Genomic DNA, 23,916 nt, shown 5'->3' on the forward strand with positions numbered 1-23,916 from the left:
AGATCAAGCTAAATTTAAGTAATTAAGAGTCGTAGTTTGTGTAAGCAGTTTTCAGAAAGTATTAATGATCAGTTGTCACAGGTTAAAAGTCTGAAATGAGTGTGTGTGTCCACAGGCCGTTTGGTGTACTTTCCAGTGTAAAGTGAAAGTAAAGCTGACCGTTTCTCACCTGAACACATTCAGACGTCAGAATGATCTGCTTACAACAGCACACTCCGTCAGGATCACAGACATCTGATTCCTGAAGGATAAAGAATGAATCCATACCTCGCTAATGACACATGACTTACTGATGATCACGACCACAGCTGTGTGTGTGTGTTTCGAGTCATCTGAGGAAAGAATCCAGAACAACTGCAGCGTCTGACCTGCTTTCACACACACACACACACACACACACACACACACACACAGACTGTATATAGGTGAAGTGAGGACACGGCGCTGCAGCACAACAGCGTCTGACCTGGATTTCACTCACTCACACTCACACACACACACACTCACACACACACACACACACACACACACACACACACACACACACACACACACACACACACAGTGTCTGTCCTTAGCTTGAGTTCACATCAGCCTGTCTGTAAAGAAGCCAGAAAGAAATTCACATGAAAACACTACAACATACAGATATGAGAGCAAACACACACACACAACCAGAGGTCAGATGAGGATCTGCACCAGCGTCATTCTCAGGAAACACTGACATGTGCACTACTGCTGTGCTCGACTGATTTCAGTATTCTATGTGATCATGTTATTGATGAATTTTAAGGAATCATATTTTCCCAGTGAACAACACAACACCAGTCTAACAACACTGCTGTGAATCCTTGATCTAACTCAATGACCGGCCTTTTAAATGCCACTTGTAAATCTCTCATTATGCTGAATTATCACCAAATCTTGCATTTAATCTTTTTATGAACTTGTGTTTTTCATTTAGCACAGGTTTTGTTTTTAATTGGAACCGACTGATTGTAGCCAGCATTTCATAAAAAAAAGCATAATATTTTTTGAATATTCAAATGTTTTTTAATTAAATTTATAATGAAAATACCATGACTTGCGAATCATTTTGGCAATATTCAGCTTTCATCATTACTTGTGGATAATTTTGGATGAGTTTGCCAGTGTTCGGTTTTTCAGTGAAACGAAAAACTGTGCTAATTAAAAGAAAATGAAAAAAGTTGATGAAGAGATTAAATGCAATATTAAGTATAGAATAATGGGAAATTTAGAAGCAACTTTCTGTACGCCAGTCATTTTTAACTAAGAACACCACAAGTATAACAAGATGGGGAAAAATCCCAAAAAAGTATAAAATTGATTAACATTTTTTGGAAGCCAAAAGTCAGTATGTTTTAGAAAAGAAAATCCTCTCTGGATGAAGATGAAAACAAGCTCACCTCACAGCGCTCCTCATCCTCGGCACTTCTGTGCTGATTTCATTTTTTCTAAACGAAGCACAACAGGTGCACAACAAAATACAAGTCAATCTCACCATAGAGAAGCTGACTTTTACCTTTAAACAGTCTTACTGTGATATTCAGTGAAACAAAACCATACTGATCTGAAGGACTACACTACCCACAATCCTCCAGCCAGTGAAAAATCTGACCTCTCTGAAGAACAGATCATGCGTTTGTCCAACATTATGAAACACACATTACATAATCTGCTGTATTTATGATGTAACGCATGAAATCTCATGCGCGTCTCAGTTCCGTCTCAACCCTCCGTCGTGACCCAAAACTGTCTGAAAGCAAAAACAATCAACAGGAAGGATTAAAGTGTTAGTTAACTCGACTTGTGGCCAATGTTTACGCCACAGCGGAGTAATGAATTTATAGTTTGTTTTCAATACACAAACATCAGACAGAAAGATCGCAAACTTCTGCTTGTGTGTTTGGTGTTTTTGGACAGCTGTGAGACATTTCTGTCGCTCAGACTCGTCATGATCTGCTTTTATGACCGAAGTGATTCTATGGAGCATAACAACGCAGAGGAAGAAGCTTCATATGGACTATCGCACAGAAATGACCTCTCAAAGAAACACCGTAAATCTGGCTGCGTTTTATTGGATTCCAGCGGCGGTCTGTGCGTGAAGAGAGCGTTAGCGTTTCAGACAGATGCAGATACACTACAGCAGAGAAACAGGTCATTACGAGTGAGTCCAAGATGACTGTGTGTGTGTGTCTAAGATCGCAAACAAACCAGTTTAAACATCAGCGCTGATGTGTGTGTGTGTGTGTGTGTGTGTGTCACCAGCAGAATAGTGAATCATGACTCCATCTGTGAGCACATTCAACAGTGTGCTCTGTCAATAGAGAGTCCCGTCTGTAGTAGAAGAATCATATTTTGGGCTGTTGCAGGTGTCCATGTGTCCAGAGAAGGTTTCTGGCATCTCCTTCCACGGACGGTTGGGAAATGTCCACTAAAAAACAGCCAAAACTTGTTCCCGTTATAAAACATAACAAAATATGGCATAAAAATGTACAGATCTGCAGACATTCTGCAGTAAAAGTATGTTTACAAGAGCTTTCGAAGTACAGATGCGCAGTGACTCCAGCGCACACAAGTGTCCTCAGTGCGTTCCGCATCCAAAACAAACACACTACACTCACACAACGCTACAACGGCATTCCCACCATGCTCCAGTCTAACGCCTGCATGGCCGTGCGAACGGAGAACGAGAGCAGAAGTGACATCATAAAGCGCTTCGATGAACGACAGTGACGCTCCGTCTCTCACCTGAGAAGGGGAAAAATAATTCACGTCAGGCAATAAATCAACATATATGGACATTTAATATCAGCTGTCACACACATTTCATCTGAAAGTCTTTGATGTCGCCTCACCATCACTTTCAGTGACAAACAAAGGGATGCTTTAAAATTTATTCAAATCATTACATGATATTCAAATATCAGAATTAAATCTCCCACTGAAGATTGACCTCTGGTGATTGTTTTCCATTACTATTATTATTGTGTTACAGGTTCACTGCAAGTTAAGCCCCATCAGTACCATTTGGGAAATAATGTCGACTACCATAGAAAATAATGTAAACACAGACTTAAAAATATAGCTTAATAAAACAAACACAAAATCATTTGCTCTCCTGGTTTGAATCTGTCCTGACCATGTATAGTAACAAGTAAAACTCTGTAACACTCGTGTAATCATTAAATGTCAGTGAATTTTTGGGTGAACGATCACTTCAAGTAGAAGTTAATCTAACGAGAACAGCAGTCCTGGACTATTTTTTAAAAGAGTTCCAATCATGAATGTTTTGTTCAAAATAAGTTCAGTAAGGAAACGCTGATGCATGTACTTATTTTAAGTGCTTTGATTTTAAAGACTGTAAAAAAAACTGTTAAAAAAAAAAGCGAAGCCAAAACATCCCAGTATGGCCACTGTCATCATGGGCCAATGACGTCATTTGGACTCATTTGGAGCCCAAGTCGGCACAGTAGTGATTGTAAGGTGGAGCCACGGTATCAAATCCTGCCCAAACTCACACAGACCCAATCACAAGCTCACAATCATGATGCCGCACTTTGATTTTAAAGCATAGACTGTAAAAAAACGTCCTTTCACTATAGAAAAGAGAAGCCAAAACATCCCAGTATGCCCACTGTCATCATGCGCCAATGACATCATTTGGACTCAGTTTGAGTCCACGTCTGTGCAGTAGCGATCGTAAGGTGGAGCTGTGAAAGTTCCTAACCCTAACACATTGAGAGAAATGTATTTGAAGTGTAATTTGATGATTTAGTTTGGCTTACATCCCATCTGTTTACATGGTTTACAGGGTGGGGTTTTTGACCTATGCTGCCGACAGCTACCAGATGGAGACAGAAATGTTTTAGCTTCACTTTTCAGGATGTGAGAGGCACACTACTTTTAAACTCTTAAACCTCTATCATATTTTTAACGTGACTGAGGTTTCAGAGTCTTTGCCAAAGGTTCATGACCACAACAGCACGTGCAACACTGTTCTGTTCATTCTTAAAGGTACCTTCCGTCTTCTAATCTGCATCTGAGAGCAGCTCACATGCGTTCCCTCCACGGTCCTCTCGGACCTCACCAATCGCCTCCCCGTTGCTCCCCGTGTGCTGATCGAGCGCGTTGCCGAACCAGTTTTCGATCTCCGGGCTGCTGGGTTTGGTGTTCTCTTCTCTCAGTGGTCGTTTTGTTGCGTCTGCAGGCCGGCAGCTGTTCCGTTCCCCAAAAGACTCCTTCCGGTCTAGGACGTGGCTCTGCTGAGCTAGCCGACTATCTCTGAACCAGCGGACAAGTTCAGTGCGAGCAAACCGCGCCTGCATCTCCAGATGCCTGAACTCTACAGGCGAAGGCCATCGGTTTTGGACAAAGACATTTTTGAGAAGGTTCATGGACTTGCTGACTTGAGGCACAGGGCTGAAGGTAAGGGTGCCAGAACGTCTCTGAGCTCCACTGAGGAGAGTCTGTTGGGACTCCCGTTTAGAACCCATGGAGTTCAGCAGGGCTTGTTCCAAATCATCTCGAAGTGCTCGGCGCTCCATGAACCAGCTTTCGATTTCCTCTCTGGACAGTCGAGTGTTGATCGCGAGGTGCTCAACCTCGTTATAGGACGGGAAACTGTTCTTCTGAAAACTCTCCTCTAGAAGCTTCATTTGTCCAGGACTCTTGTCCTTCACTCTCTCTAGTAGAGGAAACTGAGTGGGAACAGAACGGTCCCTTAGAGCAAATTCAACACGTGAGCTCTGGGAATCATTCTGGGAATTTGTCGCTTGATCAAAAATCCAATGCTTGCTATCCCTGTGGGGGATTACTTTGCCATTCTGACTATTAAAGCATGGAAACACTGGAGCAACTGATGGCTCTATAGGCTTACACTGAAGGACTGGAGTCTGAGACAGGGACGGAGGCACGGCTGATGGAGTCTGAATGATCGTTGGTCTACCTTCTTGTGGAGTCACCACAGCTGGTGCTACAGGCATGGTTACACCATTATCCAACTTGTTTACAGCTACGAAGGAGGAGGCTGATATATGATTGCTCATTTGCTGATCAATTACAGATCTTTTGAGATTGGTGGACACAATGGGTGACAAAGGCAGTCTTTCTTTGGGCATCACTGAAGGAAGTGCCACACTTATCTTCTCCTTTGATTGAACCATTGGGAGTTTCCCTTTAGGTGGGACAAAATGTGCAGGAACAGGTCTCTTCATGTCTGAGGCCACCAAAGAACCAGGGCTAGTCTCTGAAAGCACGGGCGAAGTGATAGTGAGTCTTTCTGGGGGTGGAGCTGGTGGAGGGGGCATGCACAGACTTTCTTTGGAGTCTCCAGTTGGCCGTTTGACCTCTGAAGCCAAGAGTGGAGTTCCTAAAGGGCGCTTAAGGGTCTGTGCCTGACGGACTGCTGTAGCAATGCCAGGCATACAAGTAGTAGGTGATCTATCAGCGGTGATGTTTGAAGCAAGCCTGGCCTGCCCAAATCCATAAAAAGAAGCTGCATGTGCCTGTCCAGGGTTGAGTGCAGATGCAGGCAAAACTTCACAGGTCTGGTGTGCAGGTGGCACACTGCCATTGAACATCTTCTTACGGGCTTCTTCCACTTCTTCAGGGGACCAGGTGATGCCCTGCTTCAGACGTTGGGTGGTGAACCATACCTTGATCTGCTCCTCAGGGTGCTTGGAGGCAGCAGTTAGCCAAGAGAGCTCTGCGTGGGTCGGATATGGGAATTTGTTAAAAGATGTGATCAGGGTAACATTGCTGTCCAATATAGGGTTGTACTTGGTGGTGTGAAGAGGAACTGCAATTGTTGGAGAAGTACTGAGATTAGGAGGTCGCTGTAGCAGAGGCGTTACATGACAAGTAGGCTCCGGGATAATGATTGTACCGTTGACGCTTACTGCTCTGATCTCATCCTTCAAAATTGGACTGTCCAACTTCTCCACATCCAGTCCTTTGTCCAAAACACTGCTGTTTTCCATTGGTGTCTTTCCAGTGTCTGCACCTGCTGGATTGCTGGTGTCTACGAACGGTCCCAAGTCATATACAGTGTCCTCAGCTTCCTGAAGGGATCCATCATTCTTGCTGTCAATAGTTTGCTCCAGGATGCTTTGGGTATCCAGTTTGCTATGCCTGACCTCGAAACGGCTCTCACCTGGGTGTTGCACTTTATTGTGGCATGAGAGGGAGTCAAACTTGTTGGTACTGAAATTGCAGATGGTACAAAGGTAGAGTGTACTGACTGGACCTTCAGACTGAGGGATTGCCTCATGATCTCTGTGGTTCAAACCCTGTTCTGATGCAGAACCCCCCTCTGACTGTTCTTCTTCCTTATCGTTCAGTGACGTCCAGTTTTTGTCGGTTGTGAGCGGCACAGGTGAATCCGTGTCCAACACGGTCTCTGCTGAAACATCCATTTCCACAGAGTCTCCTGCAGTAGAACTGGCTGCACGGAGCACACAGGGGTTGGACGACTTCCTTCGGCTTGACATGGTGAGTATGGTGATGGTGAGCAGGAGAAGGTCTGGTGAGGGAGTTTAGTGGGGAATGGGGGGATCAGAGTAAAAACCCAGCATTTGGGTAGGTGGCATGAGACGCTCCCTCAGACAGGGAGCTTCAGCTGTGAAACTAGGTGTCATGGAGACTCGTCACACAGAGCTCACCTGCACAGATACAGAAAGACTATATTAGACTTTAACAGACTGAAGTCAATGACAGCAGTCAGATCCTCTAACTGGTAGAGTATTGAACAAGCAATCCCAGTGCCATAGGTCTGATTTTAAAGTGCCCCTATTACGGCTTTTCAAATATGATCTTTCATGTAACGTTTCATGTAGCTGTATGTGAACATAAACTATCTGCAAAGGTGTGAAGCCGACAGTGTACGATAAATAAAGTTATTGTCTATCAAAAAAAAGAGTCGGCTCACATTTGCCTGAACGAGTCGTCAGGATTTCGAATCTTTTTCTGTTACGGCCACACGTCACAAAGTAACACATTTGCATAACGTCCACCCACGTTCTACGTCGGGAACAACTTGCCCGGAACAAATAGTTTTATATTCACTTCCAAAAGATGATGAATCTACAAAGATTGTATTTTCTAGCGATCGTTCAAAATAAGTAGTTGTGTATGTTATGTTGAGTAACAACCCTGCACATGTCTTGCTAACCGGCTAAATCACGCTTCTGTAGTTCTGTAGTTCAGCTGTGGACCCACTGTAGTCTGACAGTTTGTGATTGATGCAGCTTGACTGTCTGTCTGTCTGTCTCATTAGTTGGAGTAATGATAAAGGATGGCGCACAAAGCGGCTTTCACACCGAATGCGGAAAGCGCTGTGTTATGAAACCCATTCGTTTCAATTTCTTCCACCCTGCGAGGACGGCTTGTTTCAGTGCACGCCGCAGACAAAGTTCAAATGAGTTGTTCAAATGAACTTTTGCCGCTGCGCTCTGAAGGGCTGCACTGAACCCAGCGACAGCGCAGCGCTTTCCGCGTTCGGTGTTAAAGCCGCTTAATGCATTATACAATGTTGAAGTTTACAACATAGAGGTGTGCCCGGTTCGCTTACATAAGCAAATTGCGAGCACTTTCCACGGTAGACCGTGTTAACTTGTCGATCAGCCACTTCAGCCGTTTCATCATCAGACTCTGTCTAGAATTATGGTAAAATCGATGCCATCTTTTCTATGTATTGACAAGTATCCAGGGCTGTCAGTCAGTTATGGCAATGGGTGTTTCGTTTTCCGACACGCTGTACGCGGTAGACCAATCATAAAGGACTGCGCCATCTGACCAATCACAGCAGTGAGGGCTCACGGAAAGGAGGGGTTTAGAGAAACTGCTTCGCACGAGTCGTTTATGAATCATTTAGAAATGGGGTAAAAGTAATTCTATTTTTGAAGAAAACTGAAGTGTTTCTTGACCTTGCATACATGTAAACCTGTTTTGGGAGTCTATTAAAACAATATTAGCCACCTTCAAAATGGCATAATAGGGGCACTTTAATGGAACACACATTTTGATTAAACATTTACCCTAAATGCACCATAAGTGGCTTTAGATGAAAATTTCTGCCAAATAAGTAATACACAAATGCTTTCTTGATTATTTGTAATAACAGATTATTATAAGATTATTTGTACACTGAACTATTAAAACATACTGTAACTTTTCAGAACAGAAACATTCCCCCAGCCAAAAATCGCTGCAGAAATGACTTCCAGAACTTACTGTTACTCATTTCAAATGTGAAGAAGGACTGACATAAAAGTGTTATGTGCAAAAAAATGACCCTTTTAATTCTAGAGAAGTTTAAAAATGGTAATTAAAATTTTGATGCACAATATTTGGTGTAAAAAATATTTTTATCATGACAACTCTCGGCGGGTTATCATTGTGAGACTCACTACTGCCAATACATCCACAACACGCTGCTATGAGCATGTAAAAAATACTGCTGCTGCGCATCTAACATATATAGCGTACATTAATCACCCTGTAGCAGATCTACAGGTGGAGCTGGGGAAGGTGGAGGGTTTCTGAAGTGCACTGCAACTCAGTATTTAAATGTATTTAAATGTTGAGCAGCAAGCTCATTGGCTGCTGATACAAAGGAGAACCAATCAGCTGCGCCATGTGATGATGCCTTTATGTCAGATCGAGTTAGACCTATCCAACTGCGCCATCTAGAGTTTCATGACAGAACTTTGAAAATAGCCTATAAATAAACTATAGGTGGACCTAACATTATAAATGAAATAAACATATAAGTGCAAATGATACTGATGATATGACTCCTTAAAGCCTCTGATTCTACAGTCTGTGTTAGCAAGAAAAAATAAAAACAATGTCCATCTCTTATTTTAAAGCTGCAGTCCATAAGTTTTGACTCTTTGTCGCCATCCCTGTTTGAAACTTGCAATTGAAGCTAATGTTCTGTGCAGTATGTGTGGCTCTCAGTCACCGCGCCGGTGTGGATACTGTACTGAGGAATCACTGATTATACGTCTTGGAAGTATGACCCAAATAAGAATGGTCATAACATTCAAATTTCATAAGGAAATTTTTCTTTTAGCCCAAAAAGCAAATTGATATTTCCTAGAACTGGTTCTCTTTGAAATACAAGTCTTGTGTAATCCCACGTATCTGTAATGAGATTCACACATAAAACTGGAATATAATGTAACTTCAGCCACTTACATATGTTTCATTACCACATAATCATTTCTTGATTACAATTCATCTTCAAAATGATAAGATTAATTATTCCAGCTGCTCTGAGAAAAGGCTATACATGATATCCTCATATACAATATAGCCCACTAGCCAGACACCTTCTATATGTTTACAGACACAATAACACAAAGATGAACGGCAGCATGCTTGTATTTCCTGTGAAAAACAAGTACACTCAAATTAGAAAACATTATTACCCATTATGACATACCGGATCATTTTTAACCAAAACAGTTATGGACTGCAGCTTTAAATAAAAATTGTAGAATTTCCAGAACAAAAACCTGAACATTGGATAAAGCCAGGTTTAAATTCTTGTTGGTTTTGTTAACATATTAGAGACGGGATTTTGGATTTCTCTTTTATCAGAAACAAAAATGCATCTTCACCATGTTTTAGTAGTAAAATGTAGTATAAATCAGTATGAATGATATATGAACAAAGCCCTCACTAAAAGCAATCAGAATATAGATGGGAATAAAACTGGTGTATGTAAGTGCTGCCAATGCAGAGGAAAAAAGTTGTGCATATGAAAACAGCCCCGAATCTGCAACTGCAGTGTGGTACAGGCTACACTTAAATAATAAACACCTCTGAGCAAAAAAGCCTCACACTTTTCAACAGAGGGACTGAGGAGAGACTCTGCGTTTGCACAGAAGGTTCATGAGTTCAAGCATTCCAGAAGCAAAGCCAACAGCTCAGCTAAGACAGAAGACTTACCAACAGCTTTAGCTAGAATCACAGACCGAGAGGAGAAAGAGAAAAGAAAGTTTCTAGTTGGCAGGGATATGTGAAACAGGTTTGTATTCATTTGTAACTAATCCCAGGCGTTTGAGATCAGATGGAGGTGGCGCTCAAGGCCGCAGGTCAACGAGACGATTCTGGCACACGGAGGAGATTCGACTGTGAGAATCCAAACGCACACGGAGCCGCAGGACAATTCACATGAATACACTCATCACGGCAGCAAACAGAGGACGCTCTGTGCTCCACACGCACGTCATCGCGTTATATAGGCTACTGCTAACATGCAGCACATTTTCATGAGATACTGGATGAATCGTGATGTACATCATATTCGTTTCCTGTGTCCTTCTTCATTCAATGGCATAAGGACATTCAAAACAGGCATTTGTATACAGTCAAATTAATGTCAGAAACAATAATCTCACACAACGCTCAAGAAAGATTCAAAAGTTTGTTTCCAGGATGAACCGGGTGTTTTTGTATGTGGTGTCTAGAAAATATCTAATTAAAAAATCTCATCAAAGACAGATCACACATCCCAATTTGATCCCTCCTAATCCTTTCAAAACAATCCTGCATGAAACAAACATTTGTTTGGTTCTCGTGAACTCTTGAAATGTTCAGTTCTGTTTGGCTAAAAAATTCTTATCCAAGGTTTAAATTCTTAAACTTTTCTGCAAGAAATGCATCCAAATAAAGACGCAGAATGCCTTTTACTAACAGAAGCCAGCTCTTCATGACATCATCCTAAAGGAAGTGACATCATTTTGGAGGAAAACAGAGGCACAGGCATCAGTTAGTATAATCACTGGATCTGATGAGTTCGGAGAGGTTTTCTGCAGTAATTTGGTTTGTGCCTCACTAAAGTATTAAATCCCCTTTGATCAAATGACACAAATGGCTTCGATAAGATCAACATTTCAAAAGATATGAATATAAAACATATGAAAATCAATGGATGTAAGCAAACTGTCAATCCCTCACTGAGTAATGATTAACTTTAGCTCTTTATTTCCATCACGGTCACTGTGTAAATAATCAAGTGTCTGATCTTGATCAGGGCAGATTCTGAAAGTCTGAAAGACTGTTTTACGCAAACAGATTTATTAAGGCGAGACATTACAGCTGAATAGGGTAAAAATGTACTAAGAGATACCATCATGCTTCAGTTCATTGATTACATTAATAGAGAAGCCCACTTCCAGAACAACAATTTACAAATAATTTACTCACCCCCTTGTCATCCAAGATGTTCATGTCTTTCTTTCTTCAGTCGTAAAGAAATTATATTTTTTGAGGAAAACATTTCAGGATTTTTCTCCATATAATGGACTTCATTGGTGCCCCGATTTTGAACTTCCAAAATGTAGTTTAATTGCGGCTTCAAAGGCTCTAAACGATCCCAGCCGAATGAAACGATTTTTTTCAGAAAATAATTTTTTTTATACTTTTTAAGCACAAAAGCTGGTGTAGCACAGGCTCTGGGATGCACGTTCACAAACTATTGAATCACGTCGAAAGGTCACGCTGAACTACAGACCCAGTGTTTACAAAGCAAACGTGCAAAGACTAAGAAAGTGTAAGTAAGTCAAACGCTGTTTACAAACAAAAAAGTACAACGATGTCGGATGATTCTGAAGTTGTAGGAGAAAATAAGATGGAGTTTTTCTCCATACTCAGTACACAGACGATGAACTTAGACGTGATTCGTAGTAGTGATGGGAAGTTCAGATCATTTTACCGACTCAGACCTTTGAGTCTCATTCAGCAAAATGAACAAATCTTTATAATTTTGTTCATTTTAGCAAAATATAATTAAAATGTCACGTGTTACTTCCCTAACACATCTACTGCTCATACAAACGTTGATCACACTACAAACAAGACAAAACTATAATGCTATAAGACACAGAAAAGATTCATTCATTGTTTACCTGGATCTTTAGTCTATGATTAGTTCACCTCACCTCTCATCTGACAAGTTTTCGGGTTGGAGTCGTTTGTTCATCACGTGACGCCCCATAAGATGAATGAACCACTCGAAACAGGTGAACTAATTCCAGTACAGAACCTAATAGGATGTTGCACATGCGCGACTAAATGAATCACTCCCCCAGACGACACATTAAAGATTTGTTCAAAATGAAAATATTGTTCAAGAACGACCCATTAATAATTCGTAGCATTGTGGACATGCATCCCAGAGCCTGTGCTAAAACAAGCGTTTGTGCTTAAAATGTACACACATTTGTATTTTTTAAGAAAAATGAGCGATCGTTTCACTAGATCAGACCCTTCTTCCTCGGCTGGGATCATTTAGAGCCTCTAAAGCCACATTTAAACCAAATTCTGGAAGTTCAAAATCAGGGCACCAATGAAGTCCATTATATGGAGAAAAATGCTGAAATGTTTTCCTCAAAAACCATAATTTCTTTACGACTGAAGAAAGAAAGACATCAACATCTTGGATGACAAGGGGGTGAGTACATTTTCTGTAAATCGTTGCTCTGGAAGTGAACTTCTTCTTTAAGAAACATTTTTTGTATGACAAGTTTTTTTTAAATGTTTAAATATGCAAATTCAGTTTTATGTAACAAAAATGTGCATTTTTTCTTGTGTGATTTTGTTGTCATATTAGAGTTTCCCAGAGGGGATTTTGGATTTCTCTTTATATCACTCCATAAATCAGAAAATACTGTCAACAGACAGAAAACAAACATTTTCAGTTCCATGTTTTTAGGAGTGAGATGTTGCATAAAATGGTGTGAATGAAATATGAACAAACCTTCAGAATATAGAGAGGAATAAAGCTAAGTTTTGGTGTTTGTAAGAGTTGGAATTGAAATCTACAGACGCAAATACATTAAATAAAGACTTGAATGTGTATTTTGGATGTTTGACTTTCACTCGTCTGAAACAACACATTATGTAAAGCCAAAAAACTCAAAATTTCAGATCTGAAAATGCATGAATAAACAGTGGTTTTTAGCTGTAGTGTCTCGCCTTATAGTCACTGTTAGTTAGCAGAACAGGAACGAACCGGACGAGACTCAGAACTCGCATCAGGATGCTGGGAACCGAATCGTCCTCCGTCCGGCGCGCGTCATATTAATGAACCGGACCGAAGGCCGATCCGTGATGAGGAATGCTAATACGGCACATCGCTGGTGCTGCAGCAAAGAAATTGGTTTTCTCTCTCCTGATTAGAAATGTAAAAATATTAAGGCAAGCTTCATTTCCATGTTGTTGTTATGGCAACAGTGAGAGTGTGACAGGCCAGCGACGCTGTATGTTCATTAATTACAGCAGCCTGACAGCGAGCGGCACCGCGGGGACACGCGTGTGTGTGTGTGTGTGTGTGTGTGAGATTGGACAGGCGTGTTGAGCAGGACGACACACACTCGTGCGGGTGTGAGTAATGACCTGCTCGCATCACCGCAGCCCTGGACCGTCATTATAAAACTTGCATGAGACTCTGTCGCCGTCCTCAACTAACACACGCATGATATCGCCTAATAAGTGAGCGAAGGACCGGAGGACGGCTTCGGGACGGCTTGAGCTGAATCACAATTACATTTTCATGCATTTGGGTCCCTGGGAATCAAATATTAGAATAACTGGTCCTCACTGTGTTTCTGTGAAACGCAACTGCATTCAATCAAACAATCACAGGAGAACCAAAGTCACGCGGGTTTAAATGTCTGTCGGCTCTGATCTGCGGAAACGCACACACTGTTACCATGGAAACCACTAGCAAAGCCACGCGTGAGGCCGCACGCTCGTTCAGGCTCACACGTGTCCCGCCATTACTGTGGCACAACTCCAGACCGGTGTGATTTCAGGTTTTATTTTCATATTTTCTGTTCATTTCAGTTGCAGTTTTAGGAATCTTCTTGTGTGTTTTTGTCATTTTTAGCAGTTTGTTTTTAAATGTCTATATCAGGGGTGCCCAAACTGGGTCCTGGAGGACCGGTGTCCTGCAGAGTTTAGCTCCAACCCCAATTAGACACACCTGAACCAGCTAATCAAGCTCTTACTAGGCATACTAGAAACTTCTCAGCAGGCGCATTGAGGCAAGCTGGAGCTAAACTCTGCAAGACACCGGCCCTCCAGGACCCAGTCTGGGCACCCCTCCTCTATATAGTTTTTATTTCAGTTTTTGTTATTTCAGTACATCAAGTTAAACTAAATGAAAGTGAGAAATGTTACTTGGAAATTACACTAAAAAAAAATAACGTGGGATTTACTTAAAAAAAAAATCTTTGTAACAATTTGCACTAACACATTTTAAGTAAATTTTACTGCTCTGTACAATCTACTTACTATTGAACTTAACATTAATAAGAGTAAATATTACACAATGATATATAATTTCACTTACAGAATTAAGTAAAATCTACTTACCCAAGTTAAGTAAATTTAACAAAGGAAATACATAACTTAATGCTTAAGTAACTCAAAGCTTACTTCACAATACTTTGACTGTACTTAATATAGCACCTAATTAAATCATGCTTTTAAAGTGTATGTTACTTAGAAACATCTAAGTAAATTCTACAGTAGATATCAATAGACACCCTGTCTACATAATCAGTAAAGCGACGCTCATCCGAGCACTTCAATACTTGGTACACAATACGCAATGACGGTAACATTCTGTGGTTCATTTTTGCACATGAATGTGTCATTCTGACTAGAAAATGAACTCCAGGTGTTACAAAATCACAAGTTACTAAATCTAACAACAAAAACAATGACAAAAACTGCATAAATACAGCTGGAAACGAGGGGGGGGGGAATCAACCTTATTAATTATTCATGCCCAGTGCATGATGGGAACACCAGTATCAAAAGTTGAGTAGGTTTTACATAATTTTGTAACATTTATATTTACGCTTTAATTTCTACAAGCTTGAATGAAGTACCAATATAGAAATTGCTTTGTTTTTTTTTAATTATTGCCTGAACTTACTTTTTCATGTAGAAATTACATTTGTTTTTCTGTAGCCTTTACTACACCACAGAATCATTTTTATCAGTGTAGCTGAAATAAGCTGAAATTAATATATATTATTTCAATTAACATTTATTTATTCATTCATTCAAGTAAAGGAAATGTTTGTCTTTTTTTGTTAGTTTTAGTTACCTATAATAACCTTGATTTGAATGTTACAATTTGTATTGTACATTTGATCACTTTATTCACGTTCTGTAGTAGATTATTAGCTGAATACAACATTGTCAGATTTACTTTGTATTTTGTGATCTTGTTTTTATTGTTTTATTTGTCTTCAATAACTGTTTGAAGAATTCTTCACTTACATTAGTTAGCTAGTATTAGTTTCTTTTGCAGTGTCCAAATTGGTGAGAGTTGTTTTGCTATTTTAGCATAGCATTTTATTTTCACCAAAATACTTGATATATATTATTATTCAAGATTTTGGTTACATCATTTACTCCTAATCGTGTTAAACAATCACAATTACAATACTGAGCAAAATAATTGTGATTATGATTTTAAAAATGTAAATAAATAAATAAATATACTGACCAGTAATACGAGCAGTGATGTGATAAAACACCTCCAGCACAACGTATTGAAGGGGTGATGAACTGAGAAACCAAAATTCCCTTGATCTGAGCCAGTCTGCCAAAATGACAGCTTGTGGAATGTTCTACTGTATGATGTAATAGTGTGGATAAACACCACCTCCACAAAGGAAGATCAACACCTGCTTCTACACCGCTGCCTGTTTAGCCACACTGCTGCGTGTTTAGCCCCGCTCACCGATTCTACATTGCTGCCTGTTTAGCCCTGCCCACCACTGCCTGTTTAGCTCCGCCCACCGATTCTACATCGCTGCCTGTTTAGCCACATCACTGCCTGTTAAGCTCTGCCCATCGGTTCTACATCGCTGCCTGTTTAGCTCCGTTCACCGATTCTACACCGCTGCCTGTTTAGCTCCGCCCACAGATTCTACACCACTGCCTGTTTAGCTCCGCCCACCGATTCTACATCGCTGCCTGTTTAGCCACATCACTGCCTGTTAAGCTCTGCCCATCGGTTCTACATCGCTGCCTGTTTAGCTCCGTTCACCGATTCTACACCGCTGCCTGTTTAGCTCCGCCCACAGATTCTACACCACTGCCTGTTTAGCTCCGCCCACAGATTCTACATCGTTGCCTGTTTAGCCCCGCTCACAATCCTACACCGCTGCCTGTTTAGCCCCACCCACTGATTCTACACCACCGTCTGTTTAGCTCCGCCCACCGATTCTACATTGCTGTATGTTTAGCCCTGCCCACCGCTGCCTGTTTAGCTCCGCCCACCGATCTTACACCGCTGCCTGTTTAGCCCCGCTCACCACTGCCTGTTTAGCTCCGCCCACCGATTCTACATCACTGCCTGTTTAGCCACACCGCTGCCTGTTTAGCCTTGCCCACCACTGCCTGTTTAGCTTCGCCCACCGATTCTACACCGCTGCCTGTTTAGCCTTGCCCACCACTGCCTGTTTAGCTCCGCCCACCGATTCTACATCGCTGCCTGTTTAGCCTTGCCCACCACTGCCTGTTTAGCTTCGCCCACCGATTCTACATCGCTGCCTGTTTAGCCTTGCCCACCACTGCCTGTTTAGCTTCGCCCACCGATTCTACATCGCTGCCTGTTTAGCCTTGCCCACCACTGCCTGTTTAGCTCCGCCCACCGATTCTACATCACTGCCTGTTTAGCCACACCACTGCCTGTTTAGCCCCACCCACCGATTCTACATCGCTGCCTGTTTAGCCACGCTCACTGCTGCCTGTTTAGCTCTGCCCACCGATTCTACATCGCTGCCTGTTTAGCCCCGCTCACTGCTGCCTGTTTACCTCCGTCCACCGATTCTACATCGCTGCCTGTTTACCTCCGTCCACCGATTCTACATCGCTGCCTGTTTACCTCCGTCCACCGATTCTACATCGCTGCCTGTTTACCTCCGCCCACCGGTTCTACATCGCTACCTGTTTACCTCCGTCCACCGATTCTACATCGCTGCCTGTTCAGCTCCACTCACAGATTCTACATCACAGCCTGTTTAGCCCCGCCCACTGATTCATGCACATAGTGTAAATAACGAGAGAAGTGAACGCAGGTTTCTGTGCAGTGCCAAGTTGTGGAAAAACAGTCTTTGCATTGCCTTCCTTCTGATCCTAACATTAGGAAACAGTGGATGAACTTTATTTTTAATAAAGATGCAGACTGCGTCATTAAGAACTTGGTCCTTTGTGCACTTAATTTTACCGCTGATTTGATTACAAACACGGCACAATTCGATGTAAGATTTATAGAAAGGCTGAAACTAAAAGATTATGCTGTGCAGGCTATATTAGATCAGACAGTAATGTTGCACCACACAAGTGTGAGTAACTGTTTTCATTATGTGGTCACTATAGCTTTGTCTGTTATTACCAATCGTTTGATATGTATTGAGTATTTATGTATTTTTAACCTAAATCACAGCAGTGTCATCTATAAACAATGTAGGCTGTCAAATATACACACTATTAGCCAATCATAGCAGAGGGTGTTTACTTCAGAGTCTACAATCCACCACGCCTATTCAAACACAGCGTTCTGCCGAGGGCGGTCAAAAACAGGACAGAGAATAGTTTATTACTTCTAAATTATGACGGTTTCATGCAAAAATCTTGTGGACCTCAGAGAACAGTACAAAAGAAAAAACAGAGGCAGTTCACGACCCCTTTAAAGTTCAGAGTTTGTTAACATTCCTACATTTTAAGATTGATGAGCTCTGATCACATGACTGACCGTAAGCTGTACATTTCCTTTCACACATTCAGCAGACGCTTTTATCCAAAGCGACTAATTTCGTCAGTCTGCACACACTGAGCATCTGCCTGCAATGTGAAGGCTGCTGAACGCTCTCATTCTGGACCTTTCTGAGCCCGGATCCGCTTTCACTCAGTGTGCTGTGAGTCCAGACAAAGGCTGGATGGAGGAAGACTAACAAAAGAAAGAACAGAAACGAGTGTGTGGCTCATTCCCACGAAAAACTGCTTCAGACTCAAAATAGTGTAACAGATACTCTTATAACACAACGCACATCTCTGCATTGACTATTCAACACAAAGGTTAAAGATCAGTGCAAAAAAACACTAAATATCACTATAGTAAATATCACTGCAATTCATTCTACATGAAAGCATAAACGTGATCTTTTCATTTAAATAAAAGCTACATTTAGTTAAAATGCAATGGTACTGAGAGTGAAATATGCAATACAAACATTTGAAAATGACTGATTTGAAATACTGTTTCACATTAAATCAAGAGTTGAATCTATCAGATAATGAGTTGGGTTTTGTTGCGTTCATCTTGATTTGGGGTCTGTTTTTCATCTGCAGGTAAACGATGATGAGAATCAATGCCAGTCACTCACGGTGAATCTTCATCTCTGTTCTCTCCTGCTCTTCTAATTTGGGAACTTTGTATTTGGTGGCGTGTCATGTTTCTGTCTCCTGAGGATGAGGCGCTTTGTTGCGTCTCTCGGTTACTTTGAATAAAAGCGTCTGCTAAATGAACAAATGTACGTGTAAGACGCGTTTGTAAATCGCCGTATCGCTGTGCGCTTAATAAAAACATGAAAGTGTTTTAATGAAGGGTAACGGCGCGTTAGATTTGCAGAGCGTGAGAGGCTTTTCAGTGAATCACGTCCATCTTTTGAGAGGAAGGATTTTTCCTGTTCTTACAAAACCTGCGATGATAAATCATCTTTCAGTCAGATTTCTGTATAAAGCGCCATCTAAGAGAGGGCTGTTTAATTGAAATTCCTCCGTCCTGCATCAGCACAATCTCAGCCAGTCGTTTGTCTTTCTCTACAGAATCACACACACACACACACACACACACACACACACACACACACACTGAGTTTCTGTCTTGCTGTGAGGAACAAGTGTAAATGTGACGGTCACCAGTCACAGCCAATGGGGGAGCAGTGTTGAGCCCCGCCCCCACCCGCTCAGCCAATCAGACTGATTCCAGCTCAGGAATTCTGTCCACAGCCAAACTCAATATTGACTCGCCTTCAAACGCCTCCTCGAAGAATAAAGAGATACGAAAACACACGCTTATCTTCTACTGTTCTATACGCCTATTGTTTTCATAGAAATCCTTTGATTTATATGCATCCCCGCTAAGCGCAATAACAATAATTTAACTATAAATACACATGGGTGAATCGTATTTCACCTCACAATCAAATAACAAAGTATTTTGCATGAAAAAGCTTTTCTTTCTGCAATGCATTGTGAAATTTTCCCTAATTATCATGACTATAATGTGTCTCATCTTCATTAGTTTTTCATTAGTGCAATGCAATTTTAAATCATGTTTATGTAAAGCACTTTGAATTATCTTCGTGTATGAAATGTGCTATATCACATTGACAGAAAACAGCTCACTTCTGCCTCACAAAATAAGCAGGATAACAGTAATAATGAATTTACATATTTTGTAATTTCTTGACGTTCATGTGGCACTGGTCCGATTACACCCGCGTGCCTTTATTCTGAAAACACCGTATCATGACAATCACGTATGAGAACGTGCTAAACTCAAGAAGTCAGATGCAGTTTATTCAGAATATATATTTGTGACCCTGGACCACAAACCCAGCTGTAAGTGTCAGTTTTTTGAAATTGAGATTTAAACATCATCTGAAATCTGACTAAATAAGTATTGTTAGGACAGGACAATATTTGTCCAAGACACAACTATTTGAAAATCTGGAATCTGAGGGTGCAAAAAAATTAAAATATTGAAAAAAAAATCACCTTTAAAGTTGTCCAAATGAAGTTCTGAATGAAGTTCTTAGCAATGTTACTAATGTTACTAATATTACTAATCAAAAATTAAGTTTTGATATATTTACGGTAAAACATTTACAAAATATCTTCATGGAGCATGATCTTTACCTAATGATTTTTTTGGCATAGAAGAAAAAAACGATAATTTACAGTGTATTTCAATGTATTACTGACTATTGCTAAATACGCCCGTGCTACTTAAAACGGGTTTTGTGGTCCAGCGTCACATTTAATTGATAACAAAGTCATAAGAAAAACTATTCTATATTCAATATTATTTCAGGATGAAATTTGACTTGCACAAGGTTTTTAATTTTTCAGATTCATACCGGTTCATGATTCTGGTTCAGCACCGCAGCTGTGAGCCGATCAGCATTTCCCAGCAAACCCCGCCCATTACCATGCCGTCAGCCAATCAAAACAAAGTACTGAAGCCAAGCTTACCAATGGTTTGTGAAGATCCCGGACAGAGACGAACCTCACCGATGAAGAGCTCCGGTGCTTGTCCAGCATCTCAGCATATTCCTGTGGAGTCAGAAACGAAAGGAACAAATCACACAAATCAAATCACTAAACTCAAATGTATCACTGTCTTACAAAGTCAGGTGAATTGTGCGAGTATGCAATGGATCTATTTGTTGGAACTGACATGAAAAAAAAAAGTCAAAGCAAAAAATCATGATGCAATTTTCTTCACGCCTGACATTATTTATTAATTTTCCTCATGTGAATATGTGTGCTGAAGTCCTCAGTACTGGATCATGTGATCTACAGAAGTGAAACAGCTGTTACCTTGGAAACCCGTGACCAGGCAGACTGACAGTGAGATTTACTCAGCAAATCAGCGCAACAACAGACGAGATGCTGTGGAGCCGCTTCATCACGAACAGCAGCAGAAAAAACCTCCGGCTGTATTATGCGGGGTGTATTCGGGTTCTTTGGGACACTGTCCCAATCGTCTCAGATCAATGGCAAATTTTGGCAAACGTCCTAATTTACCTCTTTATATTTATATTGATGTATTAAGTTATGTTAACCCGTAAAACAACGTCTAGCAAAAGTTGCAGTTTGACCTCGATGTGTTTTCACAGCAAACAAACGTGATATATTTATGTTTTTATTACTTCAGGATGGTTTTCGCAACGTTTCAAGCTGCATTTTTTTTAAATTCCAGGTTCCTGAACCGTTTTTAAAACGTCGTAGTGCAAACTGCAACCAAAACACGACCCGCCGTGAAAACTTGTTTTGTGTTTGACGACATGACGATCATCACAAAGTACATTAAACAAACTTACACGAACATACGACACATGATATGAATCATTGCTCTCCTGAGATGAGAAACATGCGCTCATTCATTCACTCAGTCGCTTGTTTTCTGCCGTTCAACTAAACACAACTTCATCGTGAACGATCGCTCCTGTCACATTACAGACTAAACACACTCGGAACGATCAAACATCGCCTCGCACGGAGCGACAGCACCGAACCTCTCCCGCAGAAACTCCGACCGCGGCGTTAACGGAGCGGAATCACCGCGAGCCCTTCACGTACGCGTCCGTTCGCTCGCAGCCGGTGTCGGTCGTGTTCAGGCCCGTCCGTGAACGCACGGAGAGCGCGGCTAGCCGGCTAACGGCGCGGGCTCGGAGTTTGCGTCCCGCTGCAGCGCGCGCCGCTGGCGGGAGACACGAGCGACGGGCGCCGGTAAGTTCCGCGCTCGCGCTTCGTTTCCACCGCAAACTTTTAGCAGTCGAGTTAAAACGCAAAAGCTCACCTTGTGAAAACGCGTCGTGACCCTCCGGGAGAGAAAGAAAGTCGCGTTCGAATCAACACCGGAGCGAAGACGAGAACGGAGGAAAAAGTCGAGCACGGGAAATCTACGGTAACCGACACATGATCCGGTACGTCAGAGACGCGCGAGCGCTTTCATTCAGAGTTTCTACGTCAATGAGCACGAACTATAAATACAACAGCAGACACAAACACCAATCGCTCCATCTGCGTGACGAGCGGCGCGACGTTTGAACGCGTTTCACTGCGCTCTGCGTCCACGCACAACAACAGCTGGAGCTTTAATCCTGCACCACACACTCCAACACCAGCCTTCACATCAACTCACTTCACATCAGCACTTACAAACACACAGAACAACAACCAGTGAAATAAACCTGTCAACTTCCTCCGTCATCCACACATTAAGCAATTTTACAGATGAGCTGTACTTTGAGTTTTGGTCCTGCTTTTTATTTATGCGAACGGGAACACGACGCAGGCCAGACTCAAACCCGCATCCTCCGGATGAAATGTGCTTTAACCACTAGGTCTCATCCATCTGAACAATTATGGAGTCAGAACCAGATCTGTACTGATGGGTCAGTTAACTTTACACTCTCTCTCACATCATAAAACTTGTATCTGACATCTTACTTCCTAAAATCTGAGTGAATTTGTGGCTGATGCTCCGTTCAGACATGAATATGGTGAATCACAAAGGAAAATGACAGATTTATTCACACTCACTGGTTTCTTCTTTTGCTGAATCTCATGAAGAAGCGTCATGCTCTTATTTCACCCCAATGTGTTTGCTTTCATGACCATAATTCCTTGAGTTCCTTGATTCCTTGCACAGTTGTCCCCCATAAATAACAGCTACTGTCAAACAAATACAACTGTGATTCATAGTTTTTACCTTAAAACTATGATTACATTATAAAACTATTACTAGTTTTTAAAATATTTTATGTTTATACATGCAAAGGTTTTTAATTTTTACAGAAACAAAGTCTTTCGCCATTTTTTGGATCATGAATGAAAAATTCACATTCACACACTCATTTCTTCTTTTGCTGAATCTCATGAAGAAGTGTCATGCTCTTATTTCACCCCAAAATCATGTTTTTGATTTCAATTTCTTGAAAATTACATGCAATTCTCCCCATAAATAACTGATGTCAAACAAATACAGTCGTGATTCGTAGTTTACAATTTAAGGCAAGATCGATTAAATTTAAACTAGTACTAGCATTATTGTTTTTTGTTGTTCTCGTTATTAAATATGCAGTAGTTTGCATAAATGTCCAGAACAGAAATCTGAACATCGGCTCATAATTCTTATGTGGTTTTGTTGTCATATTAGAGCTCAAGGTTTTTCCAGAGGGGATTTTGGATTTCTCTTTCTATCAAAAATCAGAAAATACTGTCAACGGACAGAAAACAAACACATTTTCACCACGTTTTTAGTGTGAATGAAATATGAGCAAACCTTCAGAATAAAACGGTCAAGTTTAGTGTTTGTAAGAGAAAAACTCTTTAAAGACAGCAAATGGATAAAGAGCAATAAAATAAACACTTCAGTATTCGTTTTGGATGCTTTCTTTCCACTTTTCCAAAGATCAACCACTGCATGAGTGTCTCACCTTGAATATATTCAGATGAGAAGCACTGATGTGTGAATGTGAGCAGGTTTGATGAGGTTCCTCTCCTCACCTGTCCAGACACTCGTCTGCTCCAGTAAACGTGCCGCTGTCTAATGAGCTGCAGACGCTGCATGAACTCTTGTGTTAACACTGACTCACACACACACACACACACACAGATGGTTAATAACACAGGGGTCCTGTCTGTGCGCTGTGTGGAGAGAGTGTTAATTAGATTGTCATAGATGCATCTGCAGCTCATCCGCACAAACACGGAGAAACTGCTGGAGCTTCTGCCTCGTTCCACAATCGTCACGGGTTCATCAGCTTCATCCGCTGTCACTCCTGCCCGCCTCGGTTCTGCGCGGGTCACTTCTCCTGAAGCAGACAGGTTTGATGCAGGTTATCTACTTTAACCCTAGTCAACCACGCCGACGATGTGTTGCAGGTATGTGTGATGTAGTTTTAGTCAACTTCACCTGAGAGGATTTCATCTGCTCTGCTGGATCCAGCATCTGAAGGTGGTGAGGAGGATTTATCAGCGATCACTGGAACAACAGAACATCGGAACAAACCATATTTATGGATTTAACTATACTGACACTATCAGATGAGAACAAAACTTGAT

The 23,916-nt window shown here is 41.4% G+C and overlaps 1 protein-coding gene across 6 annotated transcripts; it reads right to left on the reverse strand.

Moving 5' to 3' along the window:
• Window positions 1-1,602: 1,602 nt before the first annotated feature.
• LOC127182366 (zinc fingers and homeoboxes protein 2) lies at window positions 1,603-23,443 on the reverse strand. 6 transcript variants are annotated; one of them, XR_007829890.1, is made up of 5 exons: window positions 21,647-21,933; window positions 20,317-20,397; window positions 4,043-6,683; window positions 2,646-2,772; window positions 1,603-2,455 (listed from the first exon to the last, which is right to left on the reverse strand). XR_007829890.1 is itself a non-coding variant. In XM_051137651.1 (4 exons), the coding sequence occupies exon 3, from the start codon at window positions 6,510-6,512 to the stop codon at window positions 4,053-4,055; it is 2,460 nt and encodes an 819-aa protein (XP_050993608.1). In that variant the 5' UTR covers window positions 6,513-6,683; window positions 20,317-20,397; window positions 23,359-23,443; the 3' UTR covers window positions 1,603-2,772; window positions 4,043-4,052. The 6 variants fall into 6 exon arrangements, 5 of the variants coding, with proteins under 5 accessions (XP_050993608.1, XP_050993606.1, XP_050993604.1 ...); XM_051137651.1 differs by lacking the exon at window positions 21,647-21,933 and adding an exon at window positions 23,359-23,443 and having other exon boundaries at window positions 1,603-2,772; XM_051137649.1 differs by lacking the exon at window positions 21,647-21,933 and adding an exon at window positions 23,289-23,373 and having other exon boundaries at window positions 1,603-2,772.
• Window positions 23,444-23,916: the final 473 nt, after the last annotated feature.

This window comes from Labeo rohita, chromosome 19 (genome assembly GCF_022985175.1).
Source record: "Labeo rohita strain BAU-BD-2019 chromosome 19, IGBB_LRoh.1.0, whole genome shotgun sequence".
Lineage (NCBI taxonomy): Eukaryota > Metazoa > Chordata > Actinopteri > Cypriniformes > Cyprinidae > Labeo > Labeo rohita.